We start from the raw sequence: 21,805 nt of genomic DNA, 5'->3' as shown, positions 1-21,805 counted from the left end.
AATCACTCCCTGATAAGTCCGAAGTTGAAGCCACAGCAGTGAGCAGCCCGACCTCAAGAGCCCCCTTTCTTGGATGAGGTCCGCAGATACCAAGAACCCCAGTCAGCAGCCCTACTCCAGACAAAAAGAGTTTCCCCGCTAATGTAAATACCGCATCCCATTCCCTCAGGGGACCCCGCCGCACTGCCTCCTGGCGGCTGGCGCGGGTACTGCGCTCAGAGCAGGAGCACAGACGGTCCCCAGCGGTGGCGCTGGGCGTGTGGGGAAGGAGCGGCAGACGCCGCCCCCTCCCCACTCCCGGGGCAATCTGGAGCTCTGAGCTTGCAGTGCTGCCCAACACCCAAAAGCTCCAGGCTGTCTGACTGTTTTCCAGCCACCCTGGGGTGCCATGCTGCCCCATTCACGGCAAAGACTCAAACCACATTGCTGGACCCTACCAGGTGGAACTTCCTGTTCCCTCCTCCAAGGTGGGTGTGGTAGACCTGTTTAAACAAACCCAACTTTTTCTCCCGCTGCTGGGCCAGTCCTAACGAGATGAACACACAGACCTGTAATACGCCTCCACCGGGGCAGAGGCTCTCTACCTCACACCCACCCACATAAGAAACTTGCCCACAGCTCTTGCCTAGGAAGAAGTGTGGGTTGGGGGAGAAGCCCACAGCTGCAGCCCACTCCTCTCCTCCCACCCCACCCCACGGGTAGGGGCACTTTGAGAAGCAGATCTGCTTGGTTAGCCTCACTGGGTGTAGAAATTCCCCTCTTCTAAAAACAAACAGCAAAACAAAACCAGCTGAAGACAACACCCCAAATCAGCTTCTCTGGATCCAGGCATGGAGTAAAGATAATACCCTTTAATTACAGTAGATATAGCTAATAACAAATATTGAGCACATACTGTAGGCCAAGCACTGTGCTAAAAGCTCTGTGAACATTATCTCATTTAGCCTTACCAAACCTCCCTCTCCCAGGAAAGCATCATGATCAGCATCCTACAGATCGGGAAAGTGGAGCTCAGAGAGGTGAGGTGACCACTCAGGGTGGTGCAAGTATTGAGACTGGCATGGGAAACTACATATGTCTGCCCTTAATCTTGCAGCTCAGCTGGGTCTACCTCACCATCCTTCCATGTTCTTCGGGAAGCCTCAGTGCCACTTAGGTGTTTCCAGGACTACCCCACCACTCCACGATCCTCACGTCTCAGCTGAGAGCCACATGGAGGAAGACAGTAGCACCTCACACTCCCACAGCACTTTGAAGCCTGCAAATTGCTTTCATAGCCACTGTCCAAATCAGCCCTCATGGCACTGAGGCCCTCCTTTGATTTTACAGGAGAGAAAAAACTAGGGCTCAAAGGAATAAGTTTTGTCCCAAGTCACACAATGAGCAGTGGAGCCAGAAGTCAGATGAAGATGGTGGGACTCCCAGCCCAGTGCTCTCTCTCGCCACTTCTTCAAGGCTGGGGTCCTGCAGGCAAGCCAGAAAGTGGGTCTTAAGGGCTTTCATCCCAGGTCAGGCTTCCTGAGGCCCTGACCTGAGCTGCTTCCCTTCTCCTGCTCTCTAGGGGCCATCTGTTGGCTCAGCTCTAACTTGGAGTCTCCAAGTCTCATTCTAAATGAAATTTTTTTCCAGGCAATTACTTCCTGCTAATTAGGAGGCAAGATTGACAGTCCCTGGGCCCTGGGCTGACCCCTTTACTCAACTCACAGGGGTGGGGGGTTCTTGAGGTACTAGGTAGCAGCACCAGCCACAGAAACTGCCTGGATCGGCCCCATCATTTGAAGGAGGCCAGGAAACTTATGAGGGCAGGGGGACTGGTGGTGGAGTAAGAGGCTCCAAGGAATGGGAAGAAGGGAGGTGGGGATGCTGAGGGGGGAGGGACTCTGAAGTGGAAGAGAGCCAGGGGACAAGAAGCTGGAAGGAGCCTAGACGTGCCACGCAGAGTAAGAGAGAGACCTAGGCTCAGGAGCAGCAGGGGGAGCCGGGAGGATCCAGAGAACGGGGGACACGTCACAGGGAGGAAAAAGGAGGCATCTCAGGAAGCAGGAAGACAGAAGAGGAGGGAGAGATCTCCCTTCTGCAGAGGGAGGAAAGAAGGCACCCTGGAAAATGGTCAAGATTACAGAAGTGGAAGAGGTAGAGGCGGGGGGATACTGGGAGCCTCCAGAAAGGGGAAGGAGAGAAGAAGGAGGAATTGCTAAAGGAAATCCCTGGGGAGAAGGGGAGGCGAGCGGGGGAGGACAACTGGAGTGGCGGCTCTCAGGGCCCCAGGAAGGGCCCTCTCTACATCATTGTCCTTGAGCTCCCCCCAATGTCAGTGCCCAGCCAGTCGGGCCTGCACGCCCTCCTACGCAGCCACAGGTGTGGGCGGGCATGATGGCAGGCCACCAGCCGGCTCAGGCCCCAGATGCTCCACTCACCCAAGGCAGCCAGCAGACTTTCCTTCCTGCCAACCTGCCACCCCCTCCAGCAGGCTAAGCCCAGGACCCTCCTGGGTCACAAAACCACATGACCAAGGGGCTCTGGGGCTGTGTGGTCCAGCCCCTCCACTTTACAGGGGGAGGATCAAGGCCCAGAGAGGGAAGAGTGCTTGTCCAAGGTCATAGAGCCAGTGAGTGATGAGGCCAGGTGAAAAGGGATCAGGGGCTAAGCTGCAGTGGTGGGTCCTGTTCCCTCCTGGGCAAAGCCAATAACAGGAGACAACACAGGTCTTGGTCACCAGCAAGTCAGCCCCTGATCAGTTTAAGCTCTGTGGAGCGTGGGGTGGCAGGCAGGAGTGACTGAGGGTTGCCAGGGGCTGGAAGGGAAGCAAAGGAAGTCACCACTTATGGAGCACCGGGTGGGAGCGTTCTGCAAGGGTTACAACTGCAGCTAACATTATTGAGCCCTTACTAGGTACAGTGTTCTCACCACTTAAGACATTACGCGCAGATCTCATTTAATCCCCACGATAACCCTATAGAGTATGTATTACTGTTATTCTATTATAGGGAGGAAACTGAGACTCAGGAGGGTTGAGTAATTGGCAAAGTCCGCAGACTAACCAGTGGCCTGGTTCTAACTCAGGCGGCTGGCCACTGCTTTGAGGACCTCTCTACCCCAGCTCAGATCCCAGAGTTCCCAAGATCCCAGCCCAGCCCCGGCAGAATCTAGGCCCCAAATGCCAATGGGGTTACAGTTCTGTGTTGTGGAGGCTTCTTGTGGCCCAAAGGAGGTCTCAGACTTGAACAAGCCCTGTCTTAAGGTGCTGGAGTCTGGGTTCTAGTCCTGGCTCTGCCACTAACATACTGTGTGACCTTGGGCATGTCATTGGCCCTCTCTGGCCTTGTGCTCCCACCTACATCATCAGAAGGTAGGACCAGATAACAAGAGCTAGTATGCACTGTGCTAACTCTGTGACAGGCACGGTTCCAGGCAGTGTATGGACATTAACTCAGCGAACCCTCCCAGCAGCCCTCTGAAGTAGGAGCTATTATTGTCTCCATTGGGGAAATGAGGCAATGAAAGGTTAAGTAACTTGCCCAAGGCCACAAAGCTAATCAATACGTGGCCGATCTGGGATTCGCACCCCATTGCTTTTGATGCAGAGCCCCTGCTCTGGCTGCTACTCTGCACTGTTTCCCTAATGACTCTCTCAGCCCCTGCTTGGTGCCCCAGAGAAATCTGCCTATGTCCCTCTGCACAGGCACACATGCCATCATATTTCCACATGGGAAGCACACACACCATCATGTGTCTGCATGACATGACGTGCGTTTGCTCATGCTTCCACGCCCACTCCTGTGCTTCCACCCAGTTTCTGTCTGGAATAGCCACACACGGCCATCCATGTCCACAAGAACAGGCCAGCTCCGGCAGGCCCACATGCACGCATACACACGGACGGCCCCCTTTTCTGGGCTGACTCGTGGAAGCCGTGTGCCAGGCTGCAGCACATGGCCATGTGGTAGTGATGTGGGCCACCACACCCCTTCTCCTCTGCCCCCCTCCAGTGCCTGGGTGGCTCGCACGTCACATCCCGCACCTGCCGGCACCCCCATCCACGCTGCCTTCCTCACACCTCTCCCCTAACAGAAGCGGGCACCTTCTCCAGGAAGGAAGCAGGCACACGCCCAGCCTGGCTCCCACAGCCCAGAGATGCCAGCCAACCTGGGGGTGGAGAGGGAGAAAGAGGCATCGATCGGAGGCTCTGGGGGCCCGAGGTCCACGGTTCCTGTCTGAGACTAAGCCCTCCCTTAGGTCTGAGTGCCAGAGCTGAGCTCTCAAGACCCTAGAGATGCCAGCTCCCCTTTGCATTGCCAGATATGGAGCCAGACGGGGGACCAGGGGACAGTGGCTCTGCCCATCGCTCCCGAGCAGGACTGTGGTGCCGAGAGGGCTTCTCTGCCCAAGTTACCATCGCACCCCCTACAACCCCATCCCTGGTCCCTGCTCTCTCCTCTCTCTGCCCAAGCATCTCAGAGTTCTGGGTATTTTTAGGCCTCAGCTGACAGGCTGTGAAATCGCTCCCTTCACACCTCCCTAACCAGGCGGGGGCTGGAGAGGGAGGAATGGGGTTCTGTGTGCGGGGGGTACACACACAGCCGATTCATCAGGCTCCTCCAGGGCTGGCAGGTGCCAAGCAGGGAGTAAGGGGTGCCTCCCCTTGAGTGAGAGGATCCTTCCATGGGGCCTGGAGAGAGGGAGAGGAGACAGGGTGGGAAGGAGGCTCCGCCCCACTCCAGGGACCTGAGAACAAAGCTTTAGGGGACACCGAGCGCTAAAGCGGGCGCTGGGGCCAATACTGATGCCCAGCCCTCCCTTCCGAGTGATGGGCCGAGAGACAGGCTGGCTCAGATCCTAGTGGGATAAAGGAGGCACAGGACAGTGTTGCCCAGTGGTTAAGACCTAGATTTGGGAGTGAGGCTGACTTGCAATCTCATCCCCGCTCTACTGAGTGACCTGGTGAGACACGCCACTTCTCTGGGCCTCAGTTTCCTTATCTGTAAGACAGTGGTAATGATATCTCCCCGAGGGACTGCTGTGAAGATTAAATGAAACATGTAGGTGAAGAACAAGACGCTCTGTGGACCCACCAGGCACTGCTAAGAGATTCTCCTTTGCTGCTTTCCCTTACCGGCAAATCCTCCTAACTATTTCTTCTCTGGGCTGCCTTCCTTACCATGATCCCTGAGGCAGGAGCCCATAGTTCAGCCTGGCTCTTTGGTGCCTGCTGGACCCTCTCCCGCAGGGGAATAAACCCCCAGCTAAGGTGGTTAGAAAACGTAGACCATCCCCACCCCCCTGCTTCCTGCGGCAGGGCACACATACACATCACATGTGCACATGGACCCAAATGCCAACATGCTTGCATGCTGCCAGTGCCTGGGTGTGAGAGCGTTTGCTCTGGGATGGCCCCCTAGGGAAGTGGGAAGATGTACCCAGGCCCTGCTGTGAAAGGGCCCCTGTGCCAGGGGCCGTGAGCACAGGGAGGGGGGCGGCCTGCCTAGTTGCTGTGGAGACAGGTTGGCTCTGGCGGGGCTCTGGAGCTCAGGCCTGGCAGCTGGAACTTGAGCTGTGCGGCTCCTCCAGGGCTGGGCCCTGATGCCCACGGTGGGGGCAGCGGGTGCAGAGCGATTCTCAGGAACCTTAACCGCGTTCGCTGGGCCCTGGGCCTGTCCACCTTGGCTCTACATTTCTCCCTGGGAGGCTTTCTCTGATACCCCAGCCCCCTAGGTAAGCCCCCGGTGGGGAGGGAAAATCTGTGCCCACCTGCGCCAGGCTGTCCCCTTGACTGCCCATTACCCACCACAAGCTTTCGAAGGCCAGGGTCCCAGACCACCTGGTATGGGTGCTTTGGACACAGCCTTGTGCAGGTGAGGGACTGAGGAGGGTCTGGGCAGAGGTGGGAAAAGATATGTTAATGGCTGGGCCTCCAGCTCCAGATATGGGCCTGTCTCCAGGCTTCCCACCCTCCACACTGCCACCGAGTTAAAGTTCTTTAGAGAGATATGCTTGAAAGCCATCCATGGCCCACCATTGCCCTAATTAAAAAAATAAATAAAGTCCAGCTTTCCTATTTCAGAATGCCAGGACCTTCATAATCTGGCCCAGCCCACCTCTCCCAACCCTCAACTCCTGCTATTTAAAGGACTCCCTTCCCGCCCCCCACGCTCAGACACTCACTGCTGCCTCGACTGGCCAAGACCTGTCACACCTCCGGGCCATTGCATGTGCTGTCCCCACCACGCAGAATGCCTCCTCCCTGCCTGCTCACATGGCAAGCTCTTATTCTTCCTCCAAGACCCAAAGCCCCGGACCCAACGCTCATGCTCCTGGGTCTGGTGGTGTGGCTGGAATCCCAAATCAACTTCTAACTGCAAGTGCCCCCGTCCCAGAGTGGTCTGAGGATGGACGAGCTAACGTACGTCGTGGCACCTATGGAACGCTCCACACATATTTGCTGTTTTGATGGTAACTGACAGACTCTGCCTCAGTGAAGCCCTCCCCAGGCCTCCTCCACCAGGGCTGAGGCAGGCCTATCCTCCTCAGAGCTTCCGGAACCCTCATCCCACACATCAATCACTTGGTGCAGGGTGATGTTGATAACAGCTGCCGTTGACTGAGTGTTTACTATGTGCAGGGCTTTCTGCTAAAGATGTTTTCTGCCTTATCTCATCCTCCAACCCCATGGGAGGTAAGAACCATCATCATACCCATTTAACAGAGGAGGAAACTGAGGCCAGGGTGGTGAGTAACTTGCTTCAGGGACACAGCCGCAAATGTCTCCGCCAGAAGCTGTTTGACCCCACAGACCTAGCTTAAGCAAGCCATCCCCTGCTTCGCAGACGTAAAGTGCGCAGCACATGCTGCATGCTCCACAAATAAGAACTTGCTATTATTGTCCTATTGTTATTATCAGGGGAGGGAACAGGGTATGCTGGGTGACCTAAGAGGGGCTTCCTTAGGCTGAACCCCCTATAAAGCAGGGGACCCCCATTTTCCTGGAGAAAGAAAGTGAGGGCTCAGAGGGGCCCTTGGGCTGCCAGGGACTGGGGTTGGGATGGCAAGGATGTGTACAGGGAGCCCCGATATCTGGACCCGGTGGACCTGAGGAGCCTGAGACAGGCTGGAGTGAGCGAGTGCGCGAGGGTTTCACGGCAGGCCCAGGCTGGGCAGAGCAGGAGAGGGCCTGCCGTGCCACTGGTTGATCTGGCCACCACTCTCTGGCCCCACTGACACCACCCCGTGGTAATGAGACGGATCCAATTTGTACCCAGGGCCCCGCCGGGAGCATCTGCCACGGCAGGGTTTGAAGTAATTTAATTGGACACATTCGCCACACAGCTCTGTCCTCTGCTCCCCTGGTGGAGGGCCTCAAGCAGGCACCCCTCGGGGCCTCCCACACCCACCACCCCGCCTGGCTGGAGGCAGGGTGCTCGCTTCGCCAGCTAGCACTGTGAGACGGACCTGCTAGGATGGACCCCTTGGCACCCCACCTCTCTCATTTTGGGGGCTCCTGAGGGCTCTAGAACCACAGGGCTGGGGTTTTGGGGTTCTCTAGGCCCAAAGTTCTCCCCTTTCTCTGATGCAACCAGCAACTCCCAGCTGGGGCTCAGACCTCTCCCGCCTGCCTCCTCTGATGGGCAGAAAGGGTCACCCCCTTTTCTCCCCGAGCCAGCTGGAGAACTGCAACTTCCTGACTCCAGGAAGGGCATCGAAGAAGGAGGGCCACTACCAAGATTGGGGTTGGGTGGGCAGTTCTCTTAGGGCTCTGGGAAGGGGTACATACACACACACACACACACACACACACACACACACACGGACAGACCCACACGCTATCGTGGACATGCCTGTATCTGTACAGGCCAAAGCTCCACCCCCCCACCCCCCATCCACGCCCGTGCATGCCACACAGCCAGGTGAGGCCCTGCTCCCAGCAGATGGAACCCTCGGAGGTGGCCAAGCTGGCAGGTGGGAGGGTGTGGCAGGGGGCAGGCAGGGCCCCTGGAGGGCACAGGCCCCGCCTGGCTGGGTACAGGGCCAGGGGAGCTGCCCTCCCCCAACGCTTTCCGTCACAGCTCCCCGGGCACCTCGACGCACCTCGCTACAAATCCACTCATTAGGTGCTGTTTAAAGCGGGCACGGAGCTCAGACGAGCACAGCGATTACGGTCGTCCAGGTGTCACCCACGCACACACAGGTACACACGCAGCGCAGCGCTTCTGTGCACCGGCCCCGCCCTCCCGCTCCCTGGGTGCTGCAGCCCCACACACTCAATCCCTCAGACGTGTCAACTCCCCAAATGTCCCAGCTCACCATACCGGTCGGCTCCCAGCCCAGCCTCACAGGCGACACACCTCTTCCAAGGGGCTCCTCCAGGCAGAAGCTGCCGAGTCCCCCAGGGCAGGCCCGACATGCCAGCCCACTTTCTGACCATCTGGGTCCAGAGTTCCAGGCACAGACTCTGGGCGCCGTCCAGCCCCTTCCACAGGTCCCATGCTGCCTGCCAACTCCATTCCAACCCCTGGGGAATTCTGCTGGGTGAGACCGAAGTCCTGCCCTCCAGACACAAGTTGGACAGGGCCCAGCAAGGCTGCCCCTGCTGCCCGGAAGGTCAGGGACATCCACATCCATGGAACTGGCAAGGTCCACCTGGCACCACTGGGTGGGGTCCCCTGGCAAGGCAGGTGGGCACCCGGGCTGGCCTGGCACAGGCTGGCTCTGGCACCTGGCCAGACCAGTGACAGCTCCAACAGAGAGCGCTGACCTTACCGGCGGCATGTGCCACCTGCCCGGCACTGCCCAGGGGACAGGGCACCGGCTCCACGCAGGGCTGCCCGCGCCCACCTGAGATGCCCCCGTGCCTCTGAGGAGCCTGGGCAGCCAGCTGCTCTTCCAGCCAAGAGTCCTCTGCTCAGGACTGGGCCTCCCACACGCGCCCCCGACCCCGAGGCCCCCCCAACACCACGAGGCCCCCCTTACCGCTCCTCTCCCTGCTGGTCCCAGCCTCACTCCCCTGCGCGAAGCAGTTATTGAGAACCGTCCATCAGATTCAATAAAGATTCAAAGCCCCTGAGAGAATGGGGGTGGGTGGGCGGGGAGTGCGGGTGGGGAAAGGAGGAGTGGGAAGGGGGGGCCCACACGCTCCTCCTCTGCCTGTGCCTCAGGCAGGGCTGGAGGGGGTAAGAAGGGGACAGTCCTCCACCGTCACTCTATGTGGCCTGCAGTGCCCCTTGGGCCTGAGCTTGGGGTCAGCCAGGGGCAGGGCCCAGCTGTCCGGGGCCTGTCTTTGTTCGCCTGACACCCACCTGTTCCTCTGCCTTCCAGCTGCCCCTCACCTGTCACCTGCTGGCCTGTGGGTTCCCACCCCAGTCCAGCCTGCTCTAGCCCCTCTTCCCCGACCAGGAGGCGCTTTGAGGCTCTCTCCTTCTCCACCATCCCCCAGTCCTGAGCACCCAGCCTATCGGTCAAGCTGTCCCCACAAGGCCACTGAACAGCATGATCCAAGGCCGAGGGGCAGGGGGCAGTCCTGTCTCCCCGGGAATGCTACAGCTTGGGGGCACTGGCTACCCCGACCCAAACCCTGCAGAAGTCATACATCCAGCCCTGCATTTTGGACCTATTCTGTCCCAAGTCCCCCTCACAGCCATGGCCCGCTGGGGGTCACTTGATCTTCAGTCCCAGACTGTGAGTCAAGCCCAGGAGGCAGGCCAGGGAGGTCTGGGCCCGTGCAGATGGGGTAGCTGGGGGTGGGGGGAGGGTTTGTCAGTGAAATGGTCCGTCGGGTCTCCTCGGACAGTCCCCCACGCCAGTCCCTGTCCCTAAACTTGTTGGCCCTCACAGCGTACACCGCTGATCTGCCCTTTCAGCCCCCATTCCTGCGCCACGCGCCACCCAACAGCCTCTGTCCCTAACTTGTGCCCAGTGGGTGGAGGGTTGGCCTGGAAAATCGTGTGGATCCTCCTGCCTTGAGAGAGAAGACCCTATGTGCCAAGGCCCCCTGGTCCATGCAGAGGGTCCCCCACACTCCCTAGGAATGACCTGCCTGGAAGAGTTGCTGTAGGGGGCAGAGCCCACTAACAGGTGGGACAGACAGAGAAGACTTCAAGCACTGCTATCCCCAAGGACAAGTTCATAGAGGGCTGGGGGCAGGGCTGGCAGTCCTCAGGACCTGAACCCTCTCCCAGAGCTGCTGCACCAGCCCAGACTTTGCCTCTCTGGCCTTGCTCACCCGCAAGGTCACCTCTCCCTCCCTCTCTCCCTGCTGCCGTCCTGCCTGCCCACTGCAACACTGACCCCTGCGGGCCTGCCGAGGCCCTGCCCTGCCGGGGGACAGGGACACAGGGAGGCCTGGCCAGGCCAGCTTTGGGATGGACAGAGGATGGAGGCTGAGGGCCGGGAGAGGGCCGCATGTCTATTGGAGGGGACAGAGGGGGGATTGCAGGCGTGGCTGGGGGGAGGCGAGGCAGAGTTTGGAGCAGAAGCAAGGGCGGGGGGCGGGTCTTCGTTCTTCACTGGGCTGTGGCTTTTCCCCACAGTCCCTTGCTTCAGCCACAAAAGATCAGGAAGAGAATTGCCTGGAGGCTAGGGGCCCACAAGGGGAGGGAACTGCTCCTGTCCCCTGTCAGGATAAGGGTCTTAGCAGCAGGCTGAGCCCTGTGGGGACTTGCAGAGCGCATGGGCTGAAGGAGGGGGTACACAGGGACCTTCTGGAACCATCCTGGGACAAGAGAACAGGAGATTAAGATTTTTTTTTTTAAAGATTGGGCCACAGGTGTTCCAGGCAGTGGGATGAGGGGATGAGGATGTAAATGGTACTGGCCTTTGGGGGACCAGACGGATGGGCCTGAATCACATGAGAATTAATTTGCATATCTTACTCCCACCTGGTGCCTGCCTTGGGGGACACATACCCTGCCTGGGGGAGCAGGGTCTGGGGAGACTGGGGTGAGCTGGGGTGGAGGGGTGGTGGTGGGAAGTCTGGCTTGGAGCTGTAGGGATTATAGGAGGTGGGCAGGGATGCCAGGGGGCACAGAGGCCAGATTGAGGCCCCCAACCCCCTGGCCCCTCAGAGATCCCCAGGGGACTAGGATCAAAAGCAAATTCTGCCCTCTCCAGCCTATGTCTGACCCCATCCAGCCCACTGTCCACATCAGAGAGAAGTAAACGTAAGGCTGGTCTGTTTCCCGGTCAGAATTGCCCCTGCCACAGGACTAGTGGGTCCTGCAACCAGAGTGGGCAAGACAGGTCTCCAGCCCAGAGAGCAAGGCCCATTCAAGGGGGAGAGGGAAAAGCCTGGGGGCCACCAGCACACCAGGGGCAGCGCTGGGTTCCAGGCCCTTTGCCCAGATGATGCCAAGCACATCAAGTTGGCCTCCATGGAGAGGGCAGAGGTGCTTGGAGGAGTGGTGATGTCATGGTGCCCAGGCGTGGGAGGAAAACGGAGGGAGGGAGAGGGGACGAGGGCAGGGCCCCAGGTCACTGGCCTAACAGGAAAGGGGAGGCTGCCAGCCTGGCAGCGCAGGGGGAGGGGAGTGTCCTCGCTGTATCCCCCCTTCCATCTTCATACCCTGGAGCTGGTCTCTGAACTAAGCTGTTGGCTTCTGAGAGGGTGATCCAAGCAAGAGAACACCTCTGTCTTTGGTCCAAGTGCTGGAAGCTGGCAGTCTCTTGGGGAAAGATGCCAGGGTAGGTGACCTGGGTCCAGAGAGAGGAAGGGAGGGGTCTCCAAAGGCAATATCCCTTCTACCATTACCTAGAGGACATTCATAGATGGGCATGAGGTTCCAGAGAGGGAGACTGAGTCTCTTTCACCCATACACGCAAGCGCTGAATGAGTGCAATGCCTGGCACCCAGGAGGTCCTCCTCAGTGGGCTCGGGCTGCCATGACTTGATGAGGGTAAGAATGGAGGCAGTGACAGGCTGAGGCTGCCCCTAGAGGGAAAGAGCAGCTGTGGGGCTGGGGCAACAGTGGACAAAGCCGGCGCCCACTGGACTGCCCTCAAAAGCCTTGGGGCTCTAGGCCCCTTCTGTGGAGGGCCTTCGAGGTATCCCTTCCCCCAGGACGCCCAACCCCCAGAGGTTAGCAGGAGTAAGCCTAGAGGCTCTTCGTCCGGGAGCAAGTCCTCAGGCTGAGGTGTCGTGCTTTCAGCATCAGAAAGAAACCCAGAAACCCAGAAGCGGAGACCCTGCTGCCAGAACTGGCAGATTGCGGGTGCTGGGTCAGGGGTGGGGCACCCCAGGTGGGAGCTGAGACTGAGACTGGGCAGGAGCTGCAGGGGACCTGCCTACAGGTGGGCGCTGTGTGAGGAGGCGTCCGGAGCCAAGGAGGAAATGGCAGAGCAATTTCCCGAGGAAGGTGGAAAGATTCCTTGGCTTGGCTTCCAGGATGCCAGGCAGACGTGGGCTCCCAGGCCACTCCCCGGCTTGGGCTCAGGAGAAATGCAAAGGAGCGCGGCCTCTCCCCCTGCCAACCCTGACAGGACCGGAGTGAGTTTGGGGTTCTTTGCTTCCCCCCTCCCCAAGCCCAGGAGAACATTCCCCTGGTACCCCTATTCTCACCAATCTGTGCTCTCTTTCCCTTCAGGTACCCCTCCCTCCCTCCCTCCTCAACGCTCCTGTGGCTCACCACCCCCTAGAAGCCCCCCTCCCCTGCTGCTGCACCAGATTCCCACTTGCCCCCTGGCACCCTCTCAATTCACAGTTGGCACCGCCGATGTCACTCTGCTTCCCGGTGCCCACAACCTTGGCCGAAAGCTGCCCGGGATCCTTGTTCTGGGGTCCCCTAGCACTGGCACCCGGGAGGCACTGGTGCTGGGGACCCGGGGGTGCCTCTGAGGGCACTGCGGGGGCAGCGGCTCCTCGCTCCGCCACACACGTTGTCCTTGGGCTGCTGGGGGTGGGGGGGGAGGTCCTTGTGGGGACACTGCAAAGCCGGCGCCCGGCATCAAGCTTGGCAGTGCCCGGACTGCGGGGGGTCGGGGTCCGAGCTGCTGCCGCTCAAGCCCGCGCCCCCGGTGTGGGGTGACCCTGGGTGGGGGGAGTCCGTGCGGCTCCGGCGGACAGCAGCCTCGGGCTGGGGCTCCGAGACGGCTCCCGGCGCTGCCGCCGTCCTGCCCGCCGGTTCGGGGCGCCCCAGCCCGCGCGGGGCCTCGCTTACCTGGGCTGGCCGCCTCCGGGTCCCGGTACATGGTCCCCTCGTCGCCGGCTCCCTCCGGGCTCTTCAGAGCCGCCCGTGGCCGCGCGTTGCTCCGCCGCCGCTGCAGGGCATGGGGCCGGGCGACCCCCGGGGGCGGGTCCGAGGGCGGGGGCCGCGCGGGCTGCACAGAGCCGCCGAGCCGGGGAGCGGGGGCCGCCCGCCAGCCCTCCCGCCCGCCCGCCGAGCACGCTGCAGCCGCCGCCGAGCCGCGCCGAGCCTCCTCCCTCCGGCCTGCGCGCCGCGTGTGCGCGCCGGAGTGTGTGTGAGTGTGTACGAGGCCGTGTGTATGTGTGTGTGAGCTCGTGTGTGAGCGCGCCCGGGGCACCGCCGGCGCCGCCCGCCCGCTGCCGAGCGCCTCTGCCACCGCCTGCTGCCCGCTGCCGGCCGCGCGCCGCACTGCAGCCCGCGCCCGCCGCCGCCCCGAGGGCACCACCGCCGCCCCGTGCCCCGCCCGCAGCCCCTGCAGGGAGGGCACGGAGCCCGCCGGCTGGGCCCTTTGGGCCTGCGGGTCCCGCCGCACTGATCGACCCACCCCGCCGGTGCGCCCCTGATGGCAGCGGCTTCGAACCCCGCAGGGCGGCGGAGCCGGCCACCTCCTCCGAGGTGCCCTTTGACTCCGTTCCAAAAGGCGTGGAGATCCACTCCTGGTTTTCCGCTCGGTGGCGGCTGCAGGGCGTCAGCTCCGGACTCGACAGCGCGGCGTCCCGGGAAGGGGAGCTGGCGTGTGTAAAAACCAGGAGTGGATTTTTGCCAGCGCTGAGCCTGGGTCCACCACTCTGGCCATCCCCAGAGCTTGCGCACAGCTGGAGTCTAGGAGCTCCACCCTCTATGAGGGACTAGGCCTAGTGACCCTCCCCACTTAACCCAGCCGCACAATAGAAGAAAACAGACCTTTCAGCTTCTGCCCCTGCTTCTCTCGCTCCACTCCTCCAGTGCCCCCCTCCTTTTCCTTGACCCCAGCACTTCACGGGGTAAGAAGGAAAGGCCTCCTTCCCCTTCCAACCCTGGGGCTCAGTTGGCCCTCTCTGTCCCTCTGTCAGCTCAGCACAGTCCAAATCAGGTGAACCCTAATTCTCCTTTCTCTACAGAATTGGAACTGTTTGATTCTGGGGCAGGGAGGAGAAGGGGCCCATATCCCAGGGCTTTTAAAAGTCTGGAACTGGGGGCTTCCCTGGTGGCGAAGTGGTTGAGAGTCCGCCTGCCGATGCAGGGGACACGGGTTCGTGCCCTGGTCCGGGAAGATCCCACACGCCGTGGAGCAGCTAGGCCCGTGAGCCATGGCCGCTGAGCCTGCGTGTCCGGAGCCTGTGCTCCGCAACGGGAGAGGCCACAACAGTGAGAGGCCTGCGTACCACAGAAAAAAAAAAAAAAAAAAAAAAAGCCTGGAACTGAACCACTGGTGGTTTCAGGTACACACACACACACACACAGGCACACAAATAAACCTCCTACACCACGAGATACTGACGCTGGAGCCTCACACAGTACAGGGCATGCCCCTACCCTGAACTGAAGGGAATAAGCAGGAGGGCAAAAGCCCTGGGCCTGCCACAGCATCCGGGCCTGCCACAGCATCCTCCCCTCCCCTCCACTGAGAATGCAGTTCACAGGTGAACCAGGCTCTCCAGAGTCAAGGATTTCTACTGTCACCTCGAGAAGCAGACTCTGCACTGCTCAGCTCACACCCAGCCACACCTCCACCTTCCCACAGCATCCACAGGGGCAAGCCTCCATCTCAAGTCTCCCTCAACACACTGACACACACAAACCATTGCCTTGAACTCACATGGAGCCTCTTACACACACACACACACACACACACACACACACACACACATTCACCTCCACCCACAGCTTTTCTGGTTGAGAAACAGACAAGGAAATTCCCCCAAGCAAACCTCCATGAAGACTGTCCCGGTGGAGGACAGATTTCCTTGGATTGAATGTTCTAATTAAAAAGGGAAGGAAAAAAGTCAACTGTAGGTTCTAGCCCATAATTCCTCAGTGGCCAGAAATCTCAGCTCCTCATCCCCTGGTCAAGGGCCATTATATTTCACACACCCTGCAGCCAGTCTCATCCACATGCAGCCAAGAATTCAGGCACTATCCACACACCCCTTTTTGGCAAACCCCAGAGAACCAAGCCAACAGGCTGGGACTCCAGGGTCTCCAGGCTTGCCTTGCTCTTGCTTGCACCCCCAGCCGCCTCTCTCACTGCCCTAGTGAAGAGCAAAGAGTTCATCCCTCCCCGCCACCAAGTTCTGTACTTGGAGCCCAGAACTTATTCTTGATCGATTTTGAATGCCATTTACTGTCATTAGTTTATCCTTAACAGGGACACCACATACTCCCCATTCCCATGTTTTGCCTGTCAGGGAAGTTCTTCTAGATGTCTAACCTTGAAACATTCTCTTGAATTTGAAAGCTATTCTCTCCTGCTGGAGCATCATTGAGAGCCAAGCCAACTGTGAGTTCCTGTCTTCTGAGCACTCACGGAGGGCTTGGCACAAGCAGGAAATGAAGCCTGGGGGAGTGAGCAGGTCCTCTGAGAAAGGAGATCAGAGCATGTGAATCACCCCTGTTCTGCCTGGTTCCTCCCAGATGAGGGCCTGGGGATTTGGCCTCTCCCCTTCCCATCCCACTCTCATTCTCTGACGCTGCTGGCCCCTGTGTCCTGGGTTCCATGTCGTGGCAGGAAATGCTGGCAGCACCTGGTTCTCCAAGGACTGTCACAGTGCTTGCTGTGGACCCCTCAGGCCTGCTTCTGATCTGGTGCTGTCTTCAGCGTCCAGGTGTCCTGGGTCCACTTTGGGAGGGATGCGAAGCAGGGAGGGACGTTCTGTCCCACAGAAGCAGATGCCAGGCCTGCACTCTCCTAAACAGGGCCCCTGAGGCCACCTGGCTCTGTTGCTAGGTCACGGCAGGAGGCAGGGCTCCTGGGTTCCCCTCTGGCTTCCACCTGCCATGGTCTCCAGTGCTGCTATCTCCCCACAGCTCCTGTCCCCCCTACCCCGCTTTCTTGGCCATGGGCTGAATTATTAATAAAATGCTGAGGAAGCTGTTTGTGCAGCTCACGTGACAGAACAAACACACCTCTCTCCTCGCCACCATCCATGTAGCAAGAGACTCAGGCTCAGCATCCTCTTGATGTAGGAGGGGCAGGTTCAGAGATGGGCCAGAAGGCAGCTGTGCAGGGCAACAGCAGAGCCTGCCGATGGGCCAGACCAGGAGCAACCTGTTCTGCCACCCTGTCCCCAGCCCCGCAGCTACCCCCGCCCCAGGCTTCCCCTTCCTCATCTACAGAGGACAAGAGTCTGGACAAGGTAAAAGCACAACATTAACAGACGTTATCTCCCCAGAAAGGACGCAACGGCAAACCCCTAGAAGGCAGCTGCAGCCCTCTCTCTGCCCACCTCCTCACAGTGGAGACCCAGTAACCCCCGAATCTCAGAGGTCTACCCAGGGAGCCCACAATTCTGCTGGGTCCTGCTTTGGAGGCCTGATACTAAAGAGGCAGGGTCTGGCCCACAGCATCCAGGGAAGAATCCTAGACTTAAATTCTGATCCTGCCTCTGCCACTACCTAGCTGTTTGGCCTCGGCCAGTTACTTGACACCTTTGGGCCTTACTTTTCTCATCCATAAAATAGGGCTAATAGTTGCACCACATGGGTCTGTGAGAATACACTGGGGAGATGGCAAGGCAAGGGCTAGGTGTTTTTCTTAGCTCCCTGGGGAGTGCCCCAGGGACCAAAGACCCTGCTCCAAACTGACTTCTCATAGCCCTGGGTCCCCATTCCACATCCTCAGGTCATGTTGTAGGGCCAGAAACATTCTCTTGCCAGAAACCCCTTCCCCACTCCCAACCCCACCCACATCCTTTCTCCCTGTAACCTCCTCCCCTTCCAGATTCTGGCTCTGAGTCTCTCTCTCTCTCCATGGCTACCCTGACACCCTTGAGGGCTTGGCTCAGCAGCTCAAACCCCCGTCACCCCAAAAGATGAAAGCTATTGCCTTTTCTCCTTGCCAGTCCCTGCTGGCCACAGCCCCGCCCTCAGTCAGAATCTTGGCCTTAGGCCTCTGTTTTGAGACACCCCTACCTCAGTTTCAGGCAACTCTGGGCCCCTGAGACAGACAGAGCCATGGGGGCTAGTGAGATGCCCTTATCAGGGTGCATTGTGGAATCACCTTGGCTTGCCGATTACAAGCTGAGTGACCTGAGGTAAGTGATTCCATCCTTCCAAGCCTCAGTTTACCAGTCTGTACAACAAGGATGTTGATTTTTAGCCTTAATTTGGCCTTGGACTCCTCTGGGAATCTGATGAACTCCATGGACCTCTGTTCCCTAGAAAAACACATATTCAAATACAGACACAACATTCTGTCCATAATTGGGTGAGAGAGAGTCCTACAGGTTCCAGATAAAAATCCCAGACCCAGAACTTCCCTGGCAGTCCAGTGGTTAAGACTCTGTGCTCCCACTGCAGGGGGCACGGATTGGGTCCCTGGTCTGGGAACTAAGATCCCACGTGCAGCGCAGCTTGGCAAAAAACACCAAACAAACTAACAAAAAACCCTGACCCAGAGATTTACAAGGTCTCGTCCAGCTCTGACAGTCTGAGCCCCGTTCTCTGCCCTACCCACCCTCCCCACAGTGATTCCTGGGTCATGGCGGGGGAGGGCTGGTGGTCTATCCCCACCATTTCTCCCTCCTGCCTCAGCGGCCCCCTCCCCCAGCACTCGCTGTGGCTGGAGCCAGCTTGCCGGCAGCTCAGACTAACATTTCAATACCTCCTGGAGCCTACTGAACAGGCTTCACCTGCCTTTCAAGGTATTTAAAGGTTTTTTGACCAAATGCTTTTTGATCCTCCGCTGATGGGAACCAAGGAGAGGCTCTTTCACCAACGGCCCCCCTCCCCCCCATAGATTAGTGACTAAGAGCTCTTTTGATACTGCAGAAACCTTCTGTGGTTTGTTCAAAGCCCTGGCCCTTGGGGGCCACCTCCCCCTGAACCCAAGCCTGTCAGCTCCAGCCGCCACCGCCCACCCCCAGCAGTGGCCTAGTTAATGGGGGCTACCCAGCGTTAGACGGCTCTGCCTGCAGTGGCTGGACCCCAGACCCGAGCCCCGCTGGTAGAGGGGCCAGTTCAGTCAAGCCCCGCCCCTCCCAGGGAGCCCCCACCCGGTCCAGATAAAGCTGGGGTCGGAGTAAGTATCCCCCAGACTCCGGCGGAACACGCCTCTTCTTCCCTCCCTACTGAGGCTGCATAGACGGGCACGCGGCCCAAGGGATCGATTAACCTGTTTCCAGGGTCCAGTAAAAGATCCCTTAGCCTGAAGCTGAGAAGGGGAAAATGAGGCTTTGAAAAGTCTCAGGTACAGGTCTCGGTGTGTGAGGGGACAGGAGCCGGCACCCACCGACTCAAGACCTTCGCCCGCTCTGCAAGCCCCCAGCACAGCCGGCGCCACTCGCCCCTCCGCGCTCCGGTTCCTGCAGGGCTGCGCAGAAGGCGCGCTTGGGGTGGGCCCCTGCTGCGGAATCCGTGGGGGGCGGGGGACGAGGTATCAGGATCAGGGCCATCAGCCCCCGCGACGGGCGCCCCCAGCGCGGCTGTCCTTCTCGTCAACTTGGACGGACCCACCCGGAGCGCCCGGAGCTGAGTCTCGGGCCGGGCGGGGGCCGAGGCGGGGATGCGCGTGCGCGGAGGGGGCGCCGCGGAGCCCGCGTGAGCTGGTGGATTACCGCGTACGGGAGAGGAGGCGTCCGGCGTCCGCGTCCGCGTCCGCCCCGAAGGAGGAGGCGCCGGAGGCGCGGGTGCACCGAGCTGGGGACACGATACGCCCGCCCGGGGTCTGAGGCCCCCAGCCCCGCGCCCCATCTGGAGTTGAAGACTGCAGTGGGTGTGGGGTCCCCTTTCTCAGCAGGTGAAAGGGTTATCCGCGCCCAGAGAGCTGTGACTGCCCCCGTTCTACGATGCCTGGCTCTGCGCTTGGGAGGGTAACAGAAGGGGCCTCAGCACTCCGGGAGCTGGGAGAGTTAACGTTGCCAGGCTCCCTTCCTCGCTAAAGGCTCCGGGGGCTGCTGGGCTCCTTGGCCCGGCCAGACCGAGCGCCAGAATCCAATCCCGGCCCTGTAATAATCATAATAGCAGCAGCCACCATTTATTGAGCTCTGAGGGCCTGCCAGGCCCAAGTGCCAAGTGCATAACACGCATTATCCCACTTAATAGTCACAGCAGCCTGATGAAGAAGTCCTGTTGTGATCCCCTCGGGAAGGCGAAGAGGCTGAGGAACAGAGGGGGTGTGGCGCGCTTCTGAGGTCACACAGGGCATTCCCCCCTCTCCCACCTCCCGGGCTCCGACCAGTTCTAGAGCCCAAGCACTCAATCGCTGGCTCGACTGCCTTTCACCTTGGAGCCTTCCGGAGGCTGGGCAGGCACCAGGGTCCCTCCGGCCCCCGCTCTTGAGAGGTGAGTGGGGAGCAGAGGTGGGGCAGCCCTGGAAAAGAGGGAGAAGATGGGGGAACCACCCCCATCTCTCTGGCGGCTCCGTTTCCTCCTGGCTCCCTTCTCTTCCTGCTGCTGTCCTCCCACAACTGTGAGAGTCCTCCAAGGCTCTGTTCTCAGCCCCGTTTTCTTTCTCACCCCACACTCTCTCCTGCATGAGCTCATCCACTCCCAGGGCCTCGGCTTTTGCTTCAGCCCAACTCCCAGCTCTGTCTCTGGGGCCCCGACCGCCCTCCCAAGCTGGCATCTGCCTTCCTAAGGAAGCATCTCCACCCAGGTGGAGTGAACTCATTACCTCCTTGGGAAGCAGCCCCTCCCTGGGATCACACCATGCCTGTTAAGGCCCCATCACTCTCCCAAACTCCAGATCAGTTCCCCAGAGCCTAACCTGCTCTGCCCTCACATCTAATGGGCTTCCAGATCCTTCAGACCCTTTCTCTGTGGAGCCTCTCACACCCTCATTGCAAACTTGGTGGCTGCCTGCCTAAGTCAGAAGACACTCATCCCCTCACCCCCCGCCTCAGCAGTGGCTCCTGACCTGTTGCCTGCCTCCTCCATTCCAGTCCAGGGTCCTCCTCACTGATTTTCTGGTCATCTGATCATGCTGACCTCTGGCCCCAAGGACTTCGATGGCTCCCCACTGCCTGCGGAGTCAGGTACGAGCAACTTTGCCTGACACAGAGTAACCCCCGTCTGAGGACCTTGCCCTCCTTGTCTTGCCCAGTGCCCTGCCTTCAGCTAAAAACTGTTCCTGAGTTTCTGCCCTGTGTTTCTAGCCTTCAAGGCCCATCTCAAATTCCACTTCCTCCAGGGAGCCATCCCTGATTCTTCCAGGTGATTCTCCTCCTCTGTAGGCCCATGGTACTTCTTCATCTCTACTCTGATGGAATTGTCTACTTTAATAGTGTTTGTACACCTCTCCAGTCCTGCTCTCTACCCACCTTCCCCACCCGTGGAACAGATGCGGCAAGGATAGCCCATTCCTATCCATCTTCATCTTCCTTCTTTCATTTTTTAATTGATCTGTTCAGCCGACATTATGCTACTGTATGCTAGGTACTGCATATTCACAACCCCTATCTGGGCTCATCCCCTGGGTCACTGGCATTCAGTGGGACAAGTACACTAATGGAGAGATGCTTCGGGCAAGCATGCCCTGAGCAAGAATGTCTCCAGGCTCCCGAATGCCAGGCCCTGGCCTAGACACTATGGGAGAAAGCCAGCTTGAATAAGACCAAGCCTGCCCTCCAGGACTGTTGATCTATAGAAAGACGATGACATGTGCACAGATGCAGGTTTGAACAAAGTGCTCTGATACCACAGAAAACAGAGCAATGACTTTAGCCCTGGGGAAATCCAGAAGCTTCTCAAATGCCCAGTCCTTGCACCAAGTGGGGGGCCTCTTAAATCTTTGCTGAATTAAATTGGATCGGAGAAGAAAGGAAATAATAGAGGCTGAAGAAGAAAAGGTTATGGAGGGGAGGGCAATGACGGAGCATTTTCGCAACATCTGCACGAAGCGGCCCTGCGACCCATCCCAGTGGGATGTCTTGCGGACAAATGAGATCACAGATATGCCCCACTCTGAACTCTCGGGAAGAAATGAGTTATATATATATATATATATGTCGATATTATTAGTCTATCCCCATCAGAGCAGTAAGTCCTTCTCTCCAGGAAGCCTCAGTTTCCCACTGGGAAAACCAGATGTACCCTAAAACAACTCGCTTCTCCCTCTGGGCCTCAGTTTCCCCATCTGCAACGTGAGGATGTGAGATGAGATAGTTTTGAATATCCGGCTCCTCCGAGGAGACGCTCTGTCGGACAGCTGTGTCTGACCAGGAGCTGCCCTCTGTCCTCTGCTACCCTCCACACCCTGGGCTGAGAGCTCAAGAGTCCCTGTGATGTCACCAAGGCCACTGCCTGTCCTATTTGTCTTTCTGCTCAGACAAGGCCAGGCAGAAAGTGAGGCAAGTGTGGACTTTTTGGCCGGACGTTCTCCTGTAAATTTAGGGGCACAGGCTTCAGGCCTGTGTTCTGAAAAAGCCCCCTTTGTGGGGCCCTCCCGGCCATCCCAGGTCCAAGGTCTGGATTCCTCTGGGGAAACCCCATCCTTCTCC

At 59.0% G+C, this 21,805-nt stretch overlaps 1 protein-coding gene across 1 annotated transcript in view; it reads right to left on the bottom strand.

The window, feature by feature from the left end:
* SYT7 (synaptotagmin 7) overlaps positions 1–16,208 on the bottom strand; it is a gene marked incomplete at both ends in the record, with an annotated part of 61,577 nt that extends 45,369 nt beyond the window's left edge. The window contains 4 exons of the mRNA XM_079707737.1: positions 11,836–11,917; positions 12,781–13,700; positions 13,750–13,898; positions 16,192–16,208. Of these exons, the coding sequence (XP_079563863.1) occupies positions 11,836–11,917; positions 12,781–13,700; positions 13,750–13,898; positions 16,192–16,208 (1,168 nt within the window). The remainder of the gene's footprint in view (positions 1–11,835; positions 11,918–12,780; positions 13,701–13,749; positions 13,899–16,191) is intronic.
* Between the last annotated feature and the right edge of the window lie 5,597 nt (positions 16,209–21,805).

The sequence above is a fragment of the Hyperoodon ampullatus genome (assembly GCF_949752795.1).
Source record: "Hyperoodon ampullatus genome assembly, chromosome: 7".
Lineage (NCBI taxonomy): Eukaryota > Metazoa > Chordata > Mammalia > Artiodactyla > Ziphiidae > Hyperoodon > Hyperoodon ampullatus.
Note: the sequence above shows the minus strand (reverse complement) of the source record. Positions and strands in the feature narration are given on the sequence as shown.